The sequence below is a fragment of the Piliocolobus tephrosceles genome, chromosome 2 (genome assembly GCF_002776525.5).
Source record: "Piliocolobus tephrosceles isolate RC106 chromosome 2, ASM277652v3, whole genome shotgun sequence".
In the NCBI taxonomy this organism is placed as follows: domain Eukaryota; kingdom Metazoa; phylum Chordata; class Mammalia; order Primates; family Cercopithecidae; genus Piliocolobus; species Piliocolobus tephrosceles.
The window spans coordinates 70004738-70026168 of NC_045435.1; the positions used below are offsets into that span (position 1 = coordinate 70004738).

Genomic DNA, 21431 nt, shown 5'->3' on the forward strand with positions numbered 1-21431 from the left:
TCTTAGGTCTTTCCCAGTATAACATAATCCTTTGCACCTGCAAAAGCTCCACAGACTGCTGACTGCCAAGAATCCACCACATGATCCTGCCTCCAGGACCAGAGGGCCTGTGTTTAAGGAGAAAGAAAAATACAAGTTATTAAATATTTGAATTCATCGGAACCTCCTGTGGGTTAGCTCTGGGGATGGGAACTTAAATGAGAAGCTATTTTGGTGGCATTCTTTACTGATGACATAAGTGACTTTCCCAAAGACTTTACTGCATTCTAAAATAAATCAAAGAAATGAGAGTGACAGCTACAGTAGAGTGCTCAAAGGAAACCATTTTCAGAGTATACATATGTGTGTGTGCGCACACAAAACATCATCGCCACAATTGAGATAGTGAACTTACTCATGACCCACACGTTTTCTTGTCTCCCTATGTAACCTCTCCTTCCTGTCCTTCCTCACTATCCCCCAATCTGATCTGTCACTCAATTAGTATGCCTTTCCCAGAATGTTATATCACTGTAATCACATATTTTTAAAATCCAACTTCTTTTATTCAGAATTATTTTGTGATTCACCCATGTCATGCAGATATCAACAGTTGACTTCTTCTTCATTAGTAATACTCCGTTTTATGTGTATATCGTGATTTACGCATTTACCTGTTGATGGACATCTGGGAATTTTTCAGTTTGAGGCTACTACAAATAAAGGCACCACGAACATTTGTATACAGGTCTTTATACGTACACATGCTTTCATTTCTCTTGGGGAAATACCTAGCGGTGAAATCGCTGGATCACATGGGAGTTATGTTTAACTTTTAAGAACTGCCAAACTGTTTTCCAAAGCGATCGTACCATTTGACATTCCCACGAGTTCCGGTTTCTCCACATCTTCCTAATACTTGTTATCATCACCACTTTAACATTTTAACCATTCTACTAAGTGTGTTGTAGTCTCTCTTTTTTTTTTTTTTTTTTTTTGAAACATAGGCTCACTCTGTCACCCAGGCTGGAGTGCTGGAGTACAGTGGTGCAATCTCAGCTCACTCACTGTAACCTCCAACTCCTGGGTTCATGTGATGCTCCTGCCTCAGCCTCCTGAGAAGCTGGGACTGCAGGCGCCCACCAACATGCCCAGCTAATTTTTGTATTTTTAGTAGAGACAGGGTTTCACCATGTTGCCCAGGCTGGTGTCAAACTCCTGACCTCAAGTGATCCACCTGCCTCAGCCTCCCAAAGTGCTGGGATTACAGGTGTGAGTCACCGCGCCTGGCCTTCATTGTGGTTTTAATTTGTATTTCCCTAATGATGCTGAGCTGCTTTTCATGTACTTATTTGCCATCCACAACATACTATCTTTGGTGAAGTGTCTGTTCAAATGTGTTGCACATTTGTACTGGGTTACCGTATCTCAATGACTGAATTTTAAGAGTTCTTCACATATTCTAGACATAGCTCATTTACAGATGTTTTCTTCTAGTCTTGTCTTTTCATTCTTTAAACAGCGTCTTTCATCATTCTTTTAACAGCGTCTTTCAAAGAAGTTTTTAATTTTGATGAAGTTCAAATTATCCTTTAACAGATCTTGCTTTTGGTGTCACATCTAAGAAATCTTTGCCTAACTCAAAGTCACAAAGATTTTTTGAGCCTGTGTTTTCTTCTAGAAATTTTATGCTTTCAGGTTTTACATTTATATCCATCATCCATTTTGAGTTAATTTTTATATATGGTACAACATGTAGATTGAAGTTATTTGGTTTTGTTTTCACATGTGGATATTCAGTTCTTCCAGTGACTGGGAAAGATAATAATTTCTCCAGTGAACTGCCCTCTTGCTTTTGTCAAAAATCAATTGTCCACATCTGTGTGGGTCTATTTCTGAACACTCTATTCTGTTCTCCTCTATCAGCCTATCTTGATATCAATCCCATACTTTCTTCACTACTATAACTTCATAATGAATCTTGAAATCAGGTAGTATTTGTTTTTCAAATTCTTTTTCAAAGTTCTTCTACCTATTCTAAATATTTTGCATTTCCATATGAATTTTGCAATCTGATTATCAATTCCGATGAAATAACCTGCTGAGACTGTGATTGGGATACACCAAATCCATGGATTATTTTGGAGAGAACCAGCTGTTAATGTTGAGGGGTTTTCTTCTCATAGGCATGACATTCCTCTTCATTTAACTAAGGCCTTCTTTACATTCTCTCCACACTGTCTTACAGTTTTCAGTATATAGGTTTTGCACTGGTTTTGTCAAATTTATCCTTAAGTATTTCACATGTTTTGATGCTACTGCAAATCATACTTTTTTAAAATTTCAATCTCTGATTGTTCATTGCTAATATGTAGAAACTGATTATCAGTACAATTGATTTTTATACACTGATCTTGTATTCTGCAGCCTTGCTAAAGTTACCAACCTCATAGCTTTTTTTATAGAGCTCATTAAATTTTCAACATAGATGACCATATCATCTGTGAATAAAGACAGCTGTACTTTTTCCTCTCCAATTAAGGTAACTTTTATTGTTTTTCAGTTTTGCCTTACTGAATTGAGTAGGACCTTCAGCATAATAGTATGCATTGCAATAGTGACCACAAATATTAACAAAAAAGTCCTCTTGACTACACTAATTTAAATGGTTAGAAAAGTATAATGACTTTCTGAGAGTGGTGTGACATTTTTAGGGATAATCAAATACACAGCAACTAAAAGAAGAACAGCAAAGTTCGTTTTAATTTCCTACTCTGAATACTTCCTCACTGACAACTATCTCTGGAAGGTTGTGAAGGTCACTGAGGGGAGGAAGAAGATGCCATGGAAATGAATCATAGGTACTGTTTACTCTGTCAACTTTCACAACTTTTCTTAAGTCAGACAGCTGCTATGTTAACTTATCTAACAAATTAAATATGTGACAGTGTGTGGTTTGAGGACCAACATTTCCCTCTATCCATACTAACATGAATGATTCTCTGAAAGTGTATTAATTCAATTTACTGCACTGAGAGTGCAGCTCTCAAATAGATATTTGTCATCTTACTTGTGAAAACAGATAAGCTAAAAAAGAAAAGATTTATTAGAAACAGGTTTCTAAAGATAATATTGCCATTAAGCAGAGTATCTGGTATATTTTCAGAAAATGCTCTAATGTTTGCAAATAAATCTGTATGCTTTAATAGAAAGCATTATTTTCTCCAGAGCTCCTATAAGCATTGCAGAAAGAATAAGAAACAAGAGAGTGGAATCGCTTTTTCTTTACTTTTAAGGTGGCAAAGGGTGTATTTTGTCAGGTTAATGCCAGTTTTAACACCAACACTTACTTCACCAACTTATTAGAAAAGCAATGCAAAATATAAAATAGATTTCTGTTGATGACTAAAGGTCACCTTCAGTTCATCTACTGACAACTTTAAAGGCTCCAAAGAGTAGAAGGCTACTCCAGATAGACTTGAAATACTGGTAATAATGCTGAGTTTATAAGCAAAAGTAAGTAACAACAAGATGTGAATGTGATAAGAAATCAAAAATGCTATGCAAGTCATAAATTCAACAAATATTTACTAGGTGTCAGGTATTATAGCCAAGGAGAGAAAAAGTAACAGTCCCTAGGTTTAATATTCGAGGAAGGTATGGTGGGGGCAGAAGAGGATTATAAAAGAGAGAAGTGAGGTGACAGAGAAAGCTTCACAGAGGCACCTGTTACAATCTAGGGAGAAAAAAAATTGGTTGCCAGGGGGAAAAAAAGCCACAATCAAAACAGACTCAGATGGCTGAAGACAACATGTAAAAATAGAATCTCCACAGATAAGTGTAACTTTCCACTATCACCTGGCCAGAATAATGAGCTTACAAAAAACACATAAAGAAATAATTTGGTATTTGAAATGGATACTAATAAATACCGTATAACAAACAAAAAATCTTTAGAAGACTCAAAACGTGTAAAGCGAGAAACTTCAGTGGCAAACACAAAGCATGACGTAAAGAATGACTATAACAGCAACCACAATACACACTTCCACAGAAGATACAGAACTTCCCATGTTCCAGGTGTGAAGCGCTTTACATACATCAGCTCATGTAATTCTCTCCACAATCTTCTGACGTATATGTAATTCTTATTATCTTGTCATTTTATAGACAAAAACATTGTGGCTCACGCCTGTAATTCTAGCACTTTGGGAGGCCACGATGGGAGGATCACTTGAGGCCAGGAGTTTGAGACGAGCCTGGTTAACATAGTGAGATCCTATCTCTAAGGAAAAAATTGTTTAAAGATGAGGCTCAAAGATGTTAAGTAACTCAAAGATTAAACAGTGAGTAGGAAAGCTGGGATATGGATGGGACACTCTGGTGTGGGCAAGAAAACACATGGGTTTGGATCTGTAGGATACTGTTGTCCAGGTAACACACAGATAAGCATTCATGAGACACTTTACTTTCACACACAAATCACAATTTCTACTGGAATGATTAAAATATCCAAGTGAATGAACAAATTATGTAAATGTCTGAAACAACTTGCTTAAATGAGTTTGTAATGATTTTTCTAATTGATGAATTGTCTGAATACAGAACTTCAGAAATGTAATACTGAAACCAGTGTAAAAGGTGAGTGTTATTTACAAATTATTCATTTGAGCGCAACCTTAAATTCATAAAACAACAATCATCAGAACCTGACTGCTAAAAAATACTATACAAAAATTATGAAAATATTTTGAAATCACACATTTGCTCATCTATTTGAAGGCACAACAGGATTGTAATAAACAAAATACTCTATGTGGGGAAAAGAAAGAGATCAGCTTGTTACCGTGTCTATATAGAAGGAAGTAGACATAAGAGACTCCATTTAGTTCTGTATTGGAGATGCTGTTAATCTGTGACCCTACCCCCAACTTTGTCCTTGCAAGAGACATGTGCGAAGGTGATTTAAGGTTAAAAGGATGTTGGGCTGTGCAGGATGTGTCTTTGTTAAACAAGTACCTGAAAGAAGCTTGACGGTTAAAAATCCTGCCCCTCCCTGAGACTGGAACATCTCCGGGTAATACCCATTGTGTGTCTTGTTTACTGAGTAAGGAGAAAACACATTTGGGAATAAGGTGGGACTTGCTGGAGCAATACTGCTAAAAGGTTTATGGAGATGTCGCATATACATCTCAAGGCACAGCATTTTCCTTTAAACTTATTCATGTTACAAGGATTTGTTCATATGTCTTACTGCCGATTTCCTCCCTACAATAACCCTATTGTCCAGCCACTCCCTTATCCTTTTAATGATAAAGATAATTCTCAATAAATACTAAGGGAACTCAGAGGCCGGTGCCAGTGTGGGTCCTCTGAAAACACAGCACTGGTCCCCTGGGTCCCGCTTTTCTTTCTCTATACTTTGTCTCTGTGTATTATTTCCTTTTCTCAAGTCTCTCGTCCCACCTAACGAGAAGCACCCACAGGTGTGGAGGGGCAGGCCACCCCTTCACTCTAGCTGGAAGACATTACTCACAGGAAGACTACATATTGATTATGACAGTCACATAATTTTAGACTGGAATGTGGAATAAAAATGTAGTGTAGGTAACAATATAAATGATTACTATTGACAATATTAGTTGGGATTTACTGACTACCTACAATGCTCTAGGCACTAGGCTAAAGATTTTACATGTATAATCTCATTCAATTTTGAGAAGTGTATTATTCTCCACAAAAAACAGGTGAGGGGCAAGTGCTAGGAGATTTTAAGTAACTTGCCTGAGGTCACATAGATAGTAAGGGGAAAACTGAGGCTGGTTCATTCTGCAAAGAGCATTATGTTTCCTCACTATCACATACAGCTCAATTTCTAGTCAAATTACATCATAATACACATGTTACTAAATACTTTGAAGTTAATAAAATGAATTTAAATAATGTAGGTTTATAAAAGTTTTTTTTTAAAGAACCTGCCAAAAGTTTTTAAAATTTCCATGATTTCTCAACCTAAATAAGTCATTTCATTGCCACAGAGGTCTAATGATCATTTCTGTCAAGGCAGATAAATAATTAGGGGAGGAGGAGAGAGGCACTAAGGGGCCCAAATGTGAAGAAGCAGTAGTGGAGGCTCAACTCATGGTGGAGGTTGTATACCAAAATAACAATAAGAAATTTAAAAAGCAAGGAGCCACATTTTCCCTGATGTTTGCTTATTTATCCCAATTCAAAGTCCCATTTCCTTTTTCTGTTCAAATGTAAGTAACTTAAGAGACTGAATCTTGTTCTGTTACCCAGGCTGGAGTGCAGTGAAGTGATCACAGCTCACTGCAGCCTCCAACTTCTGCACTCAAGCGATCCTCCCGCCTCAGCCTCCTAAGTAACTGGGACTCTGGGCAAGTGCCACCATGCCTGGCTAATTTATTTTATTTTTTTGAGGCAGCGTCTTGCTATGTTTGCCCTGGGTGGTCTCAAACTCCTGGTCTCAAGTGATCCTCCCATCCCAGCCTCCCAAGTAGCTGGAATTACAGTATAAATAAAATTTTCACATGAATCTATGGTTACATTAATGAGAAATATCAAGTTTAAGTAATGAGAACAGAAGTCAAAAACGTTCTTAGTTTCACTTCAGTAATTTTTCTTAAGTAAAGCTTCCTTAATATAGGCTGATTATAAACCATTTCTAATAGGTTGTATGACACTTTTATTTTGAAATAATTTTAGATTTACAGAAGAGTTACAAAAATAGGAGCAGTCCACCGAGTGCTGCAGCTCGTGCCTATAATCCCAGCACTTCGGGAGTCTGAGGTGGGAGGATCACTTTGAGCCCAGGAGTTTGAGACCAGCCTGAGCAACACAGGGAGACCCTGTCTCTACAAAAAAAATGTAAAAATTAGCCAGATGTGGTGGCACATGCCTGAGTCCCAGCTACTAAGGAGGCTGAGGTAGGAGGATTGCTTGAGCCTGGGAGGTTGAAGCTGCAGTTATTGGTGATCACACCACTGCACTCTAGTCTAGGCAGCAGAGCAAGACCCTATCTCAAAAAATAATAATAATATAGTTCCCATATATCTTCACCCAGCTTCCACAGTATAATTATCAAAGCACAAGACTGAGATTGGTACAATACTATTAACTAAGCTACAGACCCTAGTTGAGTTTCACCATAATAACTATTATATAAAAGTAAGCAATTTTTAAACATCAGCATGACTTTTTAAATTAACAATATTTGTATTATTCATCAGGATACTCAGTGATATCACTACAAAAACAATCAGGTTGTAATTTCTCAACTATGCTAAAGGTCTATCAAAGGAAGAAAAGCATGAAGTAGTTTGGCTCCCTGACCCCCACCCCAAGATAATAACTATTAGCACCAGTAGTCATAGGCCAGAAAGCAAACACCAGGCACAACACTATGAAGTGGCTGGGAGTCCAACCCCAGACCAGGTGTCTTCTATTTAAAGTATAGCATGAAGAGAAGGCTTTGTTTTTCACTTTTAAAAGACCCACCCAAATAAGCACTATTGTCTTATGAATAACAAATTGAAAATAAGTGTGTTGGCTCCAGTGAACAAAAACTTACAACTTAGGACTTCTTTAGCTGCTCTATTCAAAAGCAGTTATATCGCTTCCAACTTTACAAGATGATGATATTTTACTACATGCTTTTTATGTATGTAGTAAACCCGTTGACAATATGCATTTTATGCATGTAGCGAAATAGGTATGTGCACAGAATCATCTACTCAATTCCAAAATCAGCAACATCAGATGACAAAATTTAAGACAATGGAAAGGAAAATGCTTAGTTTTTTCAAACCTAGCCTTGCTCTGAATATCATCCTCTGGGTAGGTCTCACTGCTGTGTGTTTAACCACCAGAAGTTTATAACAGATTAAAGACAGCAGACAATGATTTTCATGCAAATACTTTCCATACTGTTGTTGATCAAGCTATTGCATAGCTTTTGCACATACATTTCAAAAAACAAAGCAACAGCTGCCTATCATTTTATCATTCAATCAGACGAACCATCTCTCTGTGAAGTACTCTCATACTACTATGGCTACAAAAGAGATTTCTAAAAGCAAGTTGTGAAACTGAAAACAATATCAAACATAATGGGAACCACAATTCGGCTTTCATTCGGCCACACTGTAGCTCTTGCAATACAAACTAGTGGCTAAAAGGCTAAAATAAATTTTTCATATAGCACTACTTTTCATAATTAAAAATGGATATACCTAACAGATAATTAGGAATCCCTTACGGTATACAGGCTGATTTGGGTTATAATGGCAGCTAGACTGAAACTGTTCTGGGATGTGCAAGCAGCATCATTTTTATATGCGTTGATCTGTACTTTGTTTTTGGCAATAATACATGTTGGCTAGTTGAGATATTTAGATATTTGCATTCTAGATAAGTTAGTAAAGATAATAAGAATTTATAAGAAAATCTTGAACTAATGATTGTGCTGGTAATTACAGGCAAAGACATTGATTATTCTTAAGTAAAAGCAAGATGGACTAAAATGCTCAGTTTGCTTACTACTATTTAGGTTTCAGAATTTATACAGTAATATTTTTGGATATGTGTGGGCCAGATTTTAGATATGTGGGAGATATTTATTCTGACTGGGGATTCTCTGAGCTTTCTATTTGTGGTTCTTATTAGTTGTATTAGTCCATTTTCACACTGCTGATGAAGACATACTCGAGACTGGGCAATGTACAAAAGAAAGAGGTTTAACTGGACTTACAGTTCCACGTGGCTGGGGAAGCCTCACAATCATGGCAGAAGGCAAGGAGGAGCAAGTCCAGTCTTACGTGGATGGCGGCAGGCAGAGAGAGAGCTTGTACAGGCAAACTCTTGTTTTTTAAAGCTATCAAATCTTGTGAGACTCATTCACTGTCATGAGAACAGTGCAGGAAAGACTTGCCCCTGTAATTCAATCCCCTCCCACTGCATTCCTCCCCAACACATGGGAATTGTGGGAGTTACCATTCAAGATGCGATTTGGGTGGGGACACAGCCAAGCCTTATCATTAGTCTTGGGTAGGGTAAAACCCGTTGACAACATCTAAATATACCATTGAGTAATAGTCACGATAAAACAATTTGACTGATGCTCATGACATTGATTATGAGTCACCAAGAAAAGGTGTGATTATTTTTAATAATTTTGCCTGCAAAAGAACACTTGGTTTGCTGTGTTTAAGTATGGGACAATCTTTTAAAAAAGATTTATCAAAAATGGTTAACATAAAAGAGCTGAAGGACTTACACTGACAAGCCCTATTTATTGGAAACAGATATACTCACAAGCCTTTATCCTAAAAAGCACCAGAAAAGTATTTTAAAAGAAAGTAGTCACTTGTTTTTTTCATTGCCCTTTAAAAGCTCGCTCATCTCACCTTTGATTCTAAGGGAGAGGGACGTCATTACCTTCATCTCTGGAGTCCCCACGGGCCCTGCACAGCTCCTTACATAAAGAAGGCAGGTAAATGTTGGTACCTACATGAATACCTACCATGTAAGGTGTATTTCACCATTTTACCCTTGTGTAAGGAACAGGAGAAAACATGAATGGGCCAAACATCACAATCCCAAATTTCATTCTTGGCTCAATAAATAACCCTATAAATCAGGAATGGCATTTACTGGACTGGACAAGGCTTTCTGATGAGCTGTGCAAAGATGATTTCCCAAGTTTATTTAGGCTCACTTGGAATGAAAGCCACGATCAACTGGTAAAGCCTACTGGGGCAGAGCAAGACCTAGAGGCAGCACATGCAATATCATACCGCATATTTAAACCAGACACACTAAACAAACCTCCGAAATGCTCACAAATAATAAGTAAGCAGGTCTCAAGAACACATACAAACAGCTAATACTCTCTTTTCTTCCCCCCATTTGTTAAAGGAGGTTACATGTAAATGTACAAATGAGTCCGTTGAAAATCATACTGTCAAGGTCTTCTATTTCCAAAGGAATGAGGAATCATTATAGGCATTTTAAATGCTTCTAAATATATATTTATGTTTCATAATCTGATTAAATTCAAGCGTGGAAAATTCTCTTTTCTCATATTTTGTCTCAGCAAAAAAAAGTCGATATGACTCATCCCAAGAACCTTTTATCTTGATGGATTCTATTTATCTCATTTCAGTCACAGACTTGCATAAATAAGAGAAAAATACCTAAAAGAAAGAAATGACAATTCTGGTGTGCTTTTTATTGTTTTCTGACAAAGGACCTAGCCCACTACCTCCAGGCTATGGCACTCATAAGCCATGGTTAAATCTCACCCTCAGTTTAAAAATAAAGAGAACCTGCAAGGAATGTGCTGGGTGTTATTAGTTTGGCTCCAGAACCATAACCACAGCAAGATGCCTGGACAGCTGGGTACCCAACTCTAACTGAGGAGCTGGGAGAGGGAGCCTGGGCTCCCGGAGCCACAGCCTTTCCTTCCATCCATCTTCTTGGGCCTTTGAGATACATGATACTCTTCCTGCCCTACTTGGTCTTCTTAGTCATCTGTTTTTTTTGTTTGTTTAAACCATCTGTATTTATCTTTTCCTTGGCCGAATTATGAAATACAAGCATTTCCTAAACATTTTGTTTACTCACTGAATTTCACCTAAAACCCAAGGAGTTTCATACTTTTCCAATTCTTATATTCCTTATACGGATCTCTCTCAATTGCCCTAGAAACCAGAAAATTTTGCTTCTTACTTTTATAATTTGAATGTAAGGATGCTGGGGAATTCTCATTCTTTTTCTATTAAGTGTCCCATACTTTCTAAGATGCAAATTAAGAATTCAAATTTTCTTAAAGTTTTTGAAATGTTAAAAGATGCCTGTTTCATCACGTGATTTTGCTAAAATTTTAAACAGTACTCAGATTCTGCTTTGACTGCTAATCTGAAAGTTTAAAATGTACTTTGTTCTTTTTTTTTTTTTTTTTTCTTCTCAGACAGGGCTTTGCTCTGTTGCCCAGTGCAGTGGTGCAATCTTGGCTCACTGTAACCGGTCTCCTGGGTTCAAGCAATCCTCCCACCTTAGCCTCCCAAGTAGGCACGCACCACGCCCACCCCGCTAGTTTTTGTCTTTTTTTTTTTTTTTTTTTTAAGGTGGAGTCTCGCTCTGTTGCCTAGGCTGGAGTGCAGTGGCCGGATCTCAGCTCACTGCTAGCTCCGCCTCCCGGGTTTATGCCATTCTCCTGCCTCAGCCTCCCAAGTAGCTGGGACTACAGGTGCCCGCCACCTCGCCCAGCTAGTTTTTGTATTTTTAGTAGAGACAGGGTTTCACCGTGTTAGCCAGGATGGTCTCGATCTCCTGACCTCGTGATCCGCCCGTCTCGGCCTCCTAAAGTGCTAGGATTACAGGCTTGAGCCACCGCGCCTGGCCAGTTTTTGTCTTTTTTGTAGAGACGGGTTTTCACTATGTTGGCCAGACTGGTCTCGAACTCCTGACCACAAGTAATCTGCCCACCTTGGCCTCCCAAAGTGCTGGGATTACAGGCGTGTGCTACTATGCCCAGCTTACAATGTACTTTGTTCATATTTTCAGGCAGTTTTCTTCCATACTGACATGTTATATTTAATTTTTAATACTAGGTAAAAATCGCAGACACATAGACACACAGGCATTTTTTTAGTCTGTCGCCACTCCTTTCAATCATTGCAATGCTTTTACTGGAAGCTACGTTCTGAGCAAACATGTCTATGAAGACACCAGATTCTCCCAGTCTCATGAAACGGTATAACTGCAGACCCTGAGCACTGAGCATCTTCTAATTCTTATCTTGTTTATATAACTAAAAGTATGAGAGAAATTTGTTGTGGGTTGGGTGGTGGTAGACATTTTAACTACTATTAAAACAAGAATCAAGAAAAAATGCTATTTACTCTTAAACTTGAAAACATAGCTTTTATGTAGTACTGTACGTTTAAAATACTTATAAAAGAGGGATCTATTATATACATTGAACTATCAATATAAGTGAAGTGATAATGCACTGATCCCTGATATCTGTTACAAAGCTATGATTTCATCTTAGAAAAGCACAAGCATAATATCACTGTCTTACAAAACCAAACTGATTTTATTTTCATGTTGCTTTAAATACTGCTTAGCTTAAAGATTACATCTCATCTAGCTACTGCTTTGTAACACCTTGTAGCTGTAAGCAAAATCACTTGGACCTGACAATATTCTTAACAGTTCTCCACACTGCAACATAAACTGATGTCTCACAATAAGAAAATAGAAAAAAAAAATGCATTCTCACAGGAAATTTTATCATATCCTTTCATAATATGCTTACTTTTGACTTAAAGCTTGGTAAGAAAAGATCTGTAGGGTTAAAAAGGGAAAACTCTTTTATGGCTGTGAACATACCTCTAAAAGAATATATAAATAAAACAGTTAATCTAGATAGAGTTATCCAACTTTGCATTCAACTTGAAAAAGAATGCTACCCTTCAAACAATTAGCAAATAGTTACATAAACACCTGCTGTGTAAAAGACAGAACCATAAAGAATAAACAGAAGACATAGTTCCTTCCTCCAGTAAGCACTGTCCTGTGGGGAGTTAAACACAAGCACGTGGAAAATGCGGTTCTGGCTGAACTCATTAACTGTAAACTTATCTGTGCTCTCCGTGGTTGGTCTCTGAGAACTGACTCAGTGAGCACAGTTTAATCCCTGCCCAAGCTCAGCAGATGCAATGGATGCTTGGGAGAGGTGGTCTAAGAAACATGGTGGCCAGACTTTCCTAAGCTACACGTCACCAAGTTAAGGAATCAATGCAATTTACAGAAATGCCTTCAATGAGTGGACTAAATATGACCTAAACTTTTTATCAACTTTTGAGTATACAAAACTGCAGAAACATTACGGAAGACATCATGTGTGCTGTGTAGAATTACATGTAAAGTGATTAAGAATATCAAGTCTGGAGTTAGATCTGAGCCTGAGTTCAAACCCTGGCTGTACCCCTTAGTACTCCCATGGCCTTGGGCAAGGCATTCAAACTCTCCCTCTGTTTTCACATCTGCAGAACGAAGACCAGACCAGCACCTACCTCACAGAACTGTCATGAAGATGAACAGGAGAAGATGCGTGGAAAGTGTTACTACAGTGCTTGGCACATTGTAGTTTTGAAAAATGGTGGCTGTTCTTGCTTTTATTATGGCTGCTACCATCACTAAAAAAATCACCTGCTAACCTGAGTTCCCCGTCTGCCACGCAGCACACAGTGAAAGGTGCTCAGGCTACTAGGTGAAAGACAACCTCCTCCAGCCCTGCTTCCCTGGTTTTAAGGTGGGGATAACAACAAGGCCCACCTCTCTGGGTTGTGTATGGTGTGAAGATGACAGTAATGAATGCATCATACTTAGCCCAGAGCCTGGCACACAGTGTCTGCTCATCACACCACGGATGTCGTGAATAATCATTCCAATGATGTAAGTGCATAACTAAATAAACTAAGTTATTAAAATACGAGTAAGGAAATAAATAGGTGTTATGATTACAGAGGAGGGAGGAGGGGAAAGTCCTACTTTAGAGAGGGGTAGACAGGGAATGTCTCTCTGAGGTGACATGTGATCTAAAGCCTAAGCAATGGGGAAAGAGGAGACATGAGAGAGGAATGGGGAAGAGGGATGGAGAGAGGCCTAGGGAAAGAGCTGGAATGAATGCTCCATGGGGTCAGTTATTTGTGTCAGTCCTCTTCATCACTGCATCCCCAGACCCTGGAAAATGCCTGGCACATAGTAGACACTCAGTAATGATATATACACTATTTATATATCTCAAAACATCATGCTGCACACCTTAAATATACAGATATTATTTGTCAGTTTTTAAAAATATGAAAAAATTAAAATTAAAAAAATTATCACACACATAAAAATGATATATATAGAATGAAAGAAGAAAGAATATTTCTAGCAGGGAGATCTACGGATGTAAAGGCCCTGGTGCGTCTCAACAACAAACAAACCAATCAACCAAGGGGAGGCGCTGGGCAGCAGCACAGTCAGCGCAGCGTGGCTGGGCACAGCGGGTGAGTGGCATAGGATAAGGCTGAGGCAGACAGAGGCCAGATTACACAGGGCCTTGTCAGCCGGAGCTTAAGCTCTGGGTTTATTTTTCTTTTAAAGAGATGCCACTGACAGGTTTTAGCAAGGAATGGTATGGTCTAATTTCTTTCTTTTTCTTATTGTATTTTTTTTAAGAGACAGGGTCTCACTCTGTCACCCAGGTTGTGAGCTCAAGTGAGTCTCCCACCTCAGCCTCCCACACAGTTGAGACTACAGGTGTGCACCACCACTCCCAGATAATTGTTTTTTTTTTTTTAATTTTTGTAGAGATGGAGTCTATGTTGCCCAGGCTGGTCTCAAACTCCTGAGCTCAGGTGATCTTCCAGCCTAAGCCTCTCAAAGGGCTGGGATTACAGGCATGAGCCACAGGGCCTGACCTAATTCATTTCTTTAAAAGATCACTCTGGCTGCTGTGTGAAGACGGTATTTTGGGAAAGCCTGAGGGAAATGAAGGAGACCATTGGAGAGACCAGTGGAGCAATTTAAACAAGGGGTGTCAGAGGCTTGAACTAGAACAGCGAACTTGTTGATGGGCTAGATGATAAGGGATAAAGGACAGAACTCTGGAACCATTCTTAAGTTTCTATTTGAGCAAGCATAAGACAACTGTACTATTTACTGAGAAGCGGACAACTAGGAAGGAACAGATTGGGAAGAAGGCAACTGAAAACTGACAGTTCTGTTCTGACCTAGCCACACAGAAACATCCTGAGTTAGGATGTCAACTAGGCAGCTGGTCATCCGACGCTGCCACTCAGAGGAAGGGGCTATAAACACGCAAGCTGGTAGACAGATGGTATCCAAAGCCGAGGGATAAGATAAAATAACAAGCTACAGGTCTTTGTCAGGTAATAAAAACCATGAAATCTATCATGCTTCTCTTCTTGTTGGGCTGCCAGAAAGTTCCAAAGTAAGTATCAATCTTCAAGGAAAATTATCTTCTCTAAGACTTTGGACATGATAAACCACTGCTTTTGCTTCCCCATCTCTTTATGGCGTCTTGTCCTCTTTCATCTAAAATATGCTTTTGTAAGCATAAAGTATAATAAAGAAAAGAAAAACAAAGGAAATGATGCAGCATAGTAACAGGATTTGGGTAGCGAGTATTCTGCACTTAGAGACACATGAAAGGTATCAGCGAGTTGTGTGCTGCTCTGATCGACTCTCAGCTCCTCAAGGGCATTAAGCCATTTCTTATTCATCTTTGCATTCTCGTGAAATGCAACCATGTCCAGCTCAGAGTAGACATGCACCGGAGGTGCAATGACAGCAGGTATCATTTATTTGTAAACTGAAGGGGTTAAGGCCTTATCTGAACACTGTAAGATGTTTTAAACACAATATGGTGGGTGATTAAATATGAGTCAGTGACACAGACAAATCTGTGGTAAGGGATTTCAAGGCCTCGATTTGAAGACTTCAAGCAGGAGATCAAACACTGAACTGAGCTTTGAATGCTGCATCTCTTTTGGATCCTTGGAAGCATACTTCAGAAAGGAGTCAGAGAACAAGGAAGGGGAGAACATATTTAGAGGCAGTAAGGAGGCTATTCTGGCTGGAGGGAAAGAATTTTGTGCGCGCGCGCGCGCACACACACACACACACACACACACACACACACAGTATAGGGTAGAGGTTCAAAAAACCAGTCAAGGACATAGTGTGGAGAACCCTGAATGCCAAGAACTTCATGTTTTAGAGTTTTAGAAAGTTATATGTTCCTGAGAACCTAAGTGTTACTGAAAGAGAAGTTTAAGGAAGACCAGACACATCCAAAATGTAGAATGGATGAGAAAGAAGAGAATCTACCAGGATGTGGGCAGGCATAAGGCACTAAGAATCAGGTGAAATGTGGCCACAAATTCCCAACAGTCAAATCAACAAAACTTGTTGAGTAATGTGATATGGAGAAAGAGAAACATGGGAATCAAATTTTAATCAGAGACTTGAGAATAGGTGGCCAGGAGAATACTGATTAATAGAAACGGGAGACAGCAGGAAGACATGATTTTACAAGAAAGATGATGACTTTTATTTTAGACAGAGTTGAATTTAAGATAACAGTGGCCACCACCACCTCCAGCCCTTTACTCCCTGCAGTGCCGTATGTATGCAATCTGCTAGTCTTGGCTAAGAAAAATTTCCCTGAATGGTATTCCCACATAAACACAAATAAACACAGTGGAGAAATCCTTTCATATAATATAATCTCCTTCTATAACTGCAAACTCAAATTTAAATAGATAAAATTGTAAACACAAAAATAAAAAAGCTCCAAAAATTGTCTACTTCTACAAAAGTATTGCGATTGTACATTCAGATGTTTAAAAAACAGTATTATATGAAAAGATGCTCAACATTTTTAGTCATGAGGGAAGTAGAAATTAAAACCCCAGCGAGATACCAATTCACAAGTACTAGAATGGCTGGAAAAAATTTTTTAATCTAATAGTAACAAGAAATGACATGGGTGTAGGGCAACTAGAACTCTCATACACTGTTGGTAGGAATGCACACTGGTACAGCCACTTTGGAAAACACCTTGACAGTTTGTTTCTTAAAAAATTAAAAACATACCTTCTGTATGACCCAGGGATGCTACTCCTGGCCTCTTACCCTAGAGAAGTAAAAACCTATGTCCATACCAATACTATATGCAAACATTTACAGCAGCTTTATTTATAATCATCAAAAACTGGAAAACAAGTCAAATGTGTATAAACTAGTGAATAAATTGTAGCATATCTATACACATATGGAACACTACAAAGTAAAATAAAACAAACTACCGGTACACGCAACATGAAAGAATCTCAAAAATATTACATTAAGCAAAAAAAGCAAAGCATAAGATGGTATAATAGTACCCTGTATCTATTTCTACGATGTTCTGGAAAACAGAAGACTACAGAACAGTGGCTCACAGGGGCGGTGGGTAGAGGACGGGCACTGACTACAACGCAGCATGAGGGAACTTTCTGGGTTGATGGAAATACTCTATTTTGGTTATGGTGTGGTTATAAACATTTATTGAAACTCATAAAAATGTACATGTATAAAGGGTGAATTTTATCATATGTAAAGTATTCCTCAAGAAACCTGACTTGACAGAAAAAAAAAAATTGCAGCATCTTAACATTTGCTCAAAGAGAATTTTTAAATCACAGCATTGTCATCTATGATTACTCTGAAAAATTCTGGACATTTCTTAACCAGCTAGAATTCTACAAATGTCCTTAATATTGAAAAGAAATAAACACTATGCTTTTTCCTTCTTTAGGCTTGGAAACATTCCTTTGCAGAGTTAGGGCATAAGGATGTTAGAGTGTGCAGAAGCTGTGTGAATGCTGGTTATTGAGACACTAATAAAGTAAGTCTTGTTTGCTGGACAGCTGTTGGTTTCATTGTTCTTCTGTCACACACTAAAAAGGAGAGCTGTTATGCTAATGGAATATGACCTTCTCATTGGATAGCTGTTACATCATGACCTGAAACACTGCCTGAGAACTCTATTTTCACCACGCACCACATAGGAAACGGTAAAACAAACAAAACAACAAAGGAGCCAAGAAACTATATTAAGTGAGCAATACTCCTCCTTAAAATCAGATCACTTATAAGAAATACTTCTCAATACTTAACATCCCATAATTTACTGTTAATGACTGTTTTTTCTCAATTTAGTATCATTTAGTATATAACCTCAACAATTTACTTCCAAGTCCAAATAATTTTTATGATACTCCTCGAAAGGCATTTTGTATGAGCACTCCATGACTGGTAAATCTATAAAATTGTGAGAGTAATTTCTTTTTGTATTAGCTAATGCCTACCTAGATTATTTTATAGCCTGGTCATTTATGAACCATTTTCACTAGAACAAGGGCTTTCAAAGTTTCTGGACCATTATCCATAGCAAGAAATACATTTCACATTGCAACCTAGTACAGATACATGAGTGTGTGCATGCATACACAACATTGAGGTCTTACAAAATAAGACCTACTCTTACCATTTAAGATGCCCTCTACTATATTCTTCTTTATTATTGTCTTTAAAATGCTGACAAAGACCCACACAATTCATATCATGGCCCACAGTTTTCAGTATCACTGCACCAGAAAGTGAAAAACCAATGCAACGCCTCTGCATGTTTTGAATGTAGGCTTTTTAAAATGTGTTTTGTTGTTGTTGCTGTTTTTCAAGTTCCGGGGTATGTGTGCAGGATGTGCACGTTTGTTACACAGGTAAATGTGTCCCATGGTGGTTTGCTGCATGTATCAACCCATCACCTAAGTATTAAGCCCAGCATGCATTAGCTATTTTTCCTGATGCTCTCCTTCTCCCTGCACCCCACAACAGGCCCCTGTCATTGTGTGTTGTTCTTCTCCCTGTATCCATGTGTTCTCCTTGTTCAGCTCCCACTTACAAGTGAGAAGATGCAGTGTTTGCTTTTCTGTTCCTGCATTAGTTTGCTGAGAATAATGGCTTCCAGCTCCATCCATGTCCCTGCGAAGGACATGATCTCATTCCTTTTTTATGGCTGCATAGTATTCCGTGGTGTATATGTACCACATTTTCTTTATGCAGTCTATCATTGATGGGCATTTGGGTTGATTCCATGTATTTGTTATTATAAATAGTGCTGAAATTAACATACGCTTGTATGTATCTTTATCACAGAATGATTTATATTCCTCTGGGTATATAGCCAGTAATGGGATTGCTGAGTCAAATGGTATTTCTGGGTTCTAGGTCTTTGAGAAATCACCACGCTGTCTTCCACAATGGTTGAACTAATTTACATTCCCACCAACAAAAGTAAAAGTATTCCCTTTTCTCCAAAGCTTCATCAGCATCTGTTTCTTGACTTTTTAATAATCACCATTGTGACTGGCGGGAGATGGTATCTCACTGCGGTTTTGATTTGCATTTCTCTAATAATCAGTGATGTTGAGCTTTTTCTCATATATTTGTTGGCTGCATGAAAGTCTTGAGAAGTGTCTATTCATGTCCTTCGCTCACTTTTTAATGGGATTGTTTTTTTCTTTTAATTCGTTTAAGTTCCTTGTGGACTCTGGATATTAGACCTTTGTCAGATGAATAGGTTGCAAAAATGTCCTCCCGTTCTGTAGATAATCTGAACGCTCTGATGATAGTTTCTTTCACTGTGCAGAAGCTCTTTAGTTTAATTAGATCCCATTTGTCAATTTTGGCTTTTGTTGCAATCGCTTTTGATGTTTTCGTCATGAAATACTTGCCCATGTCCATGTCCTTAATGGTTAAAACATGTTATTTTTTATAAATAGCTCACTGACCTTCCCCAAGGTTGTCTCACAACTCACCACACTCTGCTCTTTCCCTCTGGAGGCTCCTAGTCCTGGCCGGAGTGAGCAACCAAGATGGAAGGGACAGTCAGAGCCCTGAGACCCTGCTGCTCCCCATCTGAGTGGTCCTTACATAGGGTGCTGGGGGAGCTGGTCCTTCTGTCTTTAAGTATTCAAGGCTTTGCATTTTTCCTCTTCCATTTACCCTCACTGTTAGTCTTTGACTTCTAAACACACACACAAAGCAAAATGAAATTTAACGGTGGAGAAAGAATGGCAATATGGAAAAAAGTAAAGCTAAGTTTTTTTCTTATCTATGGATTTCAGTACTACCTGCTATGCCTATTTCCTAGGAGCACAGCCACCCAAACAAGTTTAAAAGGCTGAAATTGCATGTAAATCACACATAAAATGTATTTTCAACTGCTAACAGGTTTCGGTTGCTGAACTTCTAGTCAACATTATGTTCTACTCTCTCACACTCAAACTATTAGGTATGTTATAATTAGAGATAAATTTTATGTGAAGATTGAGAAACTTACTTTTAAGGACTCCCATAAGGGAAACTGGACCAGAGAAAAAGGAATCTGAAGAGAAAAAAAAAAAATCAAATAAATTAGGCAAAAAAGAGCCAAGTTTGCCTGTGTGACTATACGAGCCTGTAATTATTATTTCAACTTTACAACAAAGCTAATATCAAACAAATTCACAGTTCTAGTAGACATAATCTTTAGAAAAACAGTTAAACTGTGGCCTGTGGATTTTCATTTTTTGCTGAGATGAAGTCTCGCTCTGTCACTCAGGCTGACAGATACCACCCTCGACCTCCCAGGCTCACGAGATTTTCCCACCTCAGCCGTTGGAGTAGCTGGGACTACAAGCACATGCCACCACACTCAGCTAATTTTTGTATGTTTTCTTTAGAGATGGGGTTTCACCATGTTTCCCAGGTTGTTCTCAAACTCGTGGGCTCAAGCAATCCACCTGATTTGGCCTCCAAAAGTGCTGGGATTACAGGCGTGAGCCACTGAGCCTGGTGATCTTCTAAGTTTTGAGCCCAAGGGACATAAAATGATGTTGTGAAGCCCCTTTGAAATGGAAAGAGAAGCACAACAGTCTGGCTACTGAAATGGCAAAATAAATATTTCCCAGCTAATGAAAACACTTTAGGACTTGACATTTCTGTGCTTAAGAGCCAAGGCTGTCTACTCCTTAGCAGGCAAAGTGTTCGGATTTAAAGGAGAAACCCAGAGGGGAGAGAAGAAAGGTAAGGTAGGGGGAGAAGTGTTAGGGGAATGGGGAGACAACAGAGAGGAAAGAGGGAGCAGGAAGAGAAGGGGAGAGAGAAAGGAGTGGAAGAAAAGGAAAAAGTGGAGAGAGGAAAAGAGGTCGGTTAAAAAGGAAGCGGGAAAGGGGAATGAAAGCAGAGAGGTAGAGGGTGGGGGGGCAGAGAGGAGGAGGATAGAAGACAGAAAACAGGGGCAGAGAAGGAAAGGAGAAGGAGAAAAGAGGAGGGAGGAGGCTGGAGGGCAAGGGCAGGTGGAGGGAAGAAAGAGGAAGCAGACAGAGCTACCTACAAGACTCAAACTTGAGAAACAGGACTCCAGGAACGGAGCAGCCAGTGTGGGAGTGGGAAGCCCACACCCCTCAAGGAAGGATCACCAAGTCAGTCAATGCTGGGGGACTGGAGAGGTTCCAACAAAACACAGGGGGACGTGGGTCTGAGCACTGATCAAGTCCCAGGCACAGCTGGGGAGGGGAGTCATCTGTAGTACTGAAGTATGAGCGGTCAAGAGAATCGCCACACTTAGAGTTAGGTATTTACAATGAGCTGTCTAACAGTAAGGGCTAGAACCACTAACACTTCTCATGTGCCAGATATCTGCAAATAAGCACTTTGTAAGCTTCATTTCACTGAATCCTCATAACGCATGCTGAGACAGTTAGGTAGTACTACTTCCTTCATTTTATAGTTGATGAGAATGAGGTTCAAAGACGCTG

General features: G+C 38.9%; 1 protein-coding gene and 1 pseudogene across 7 annotated transcripts in view; both read right to left on the reverse strand.

Moving 5' to 3' along the window:
• The window catches only part of SLC25A26 (solute carrier family 25 member 26), a 167763-nt gene that overhangs the window by 17947 nt on the left and 128385 nt on the right, over positions 1 to 21431 (reverse strand). For 5 of the 7 annotated variants that reach the window (XR_004228844.1, XR_002728914.1, XM_023200326.1 and 2 more), the window contains exons 6-7: positions 19973 to 20017; positions 38 to 107 (exon numbers count right to left, since the gene is read on the reverse strand). Coding sequence is in view for 5 of the 7 variants with exons in the window: in XM_023200326.1 (XP_023056094.1) it covers positions 38 to 107; positions 19973 to 20017 (115 nt within the window). In the remaining 2 variants the exon portion in view is untranslated. The remainder of the gene's footprint in view (positions 1 to 37; positions 108 to 19972; positions 20018 to 21431) is intronic. The other 2 variants (XM_023200320.1, XM_023200305.3) reach the window with 1 other exon arrangement.
• The window catches only part of LOC111532799, a 43168-nt pseudogene continuing 21811 nt past the window's right edge, over positions 75 to 21431 (reverse strand).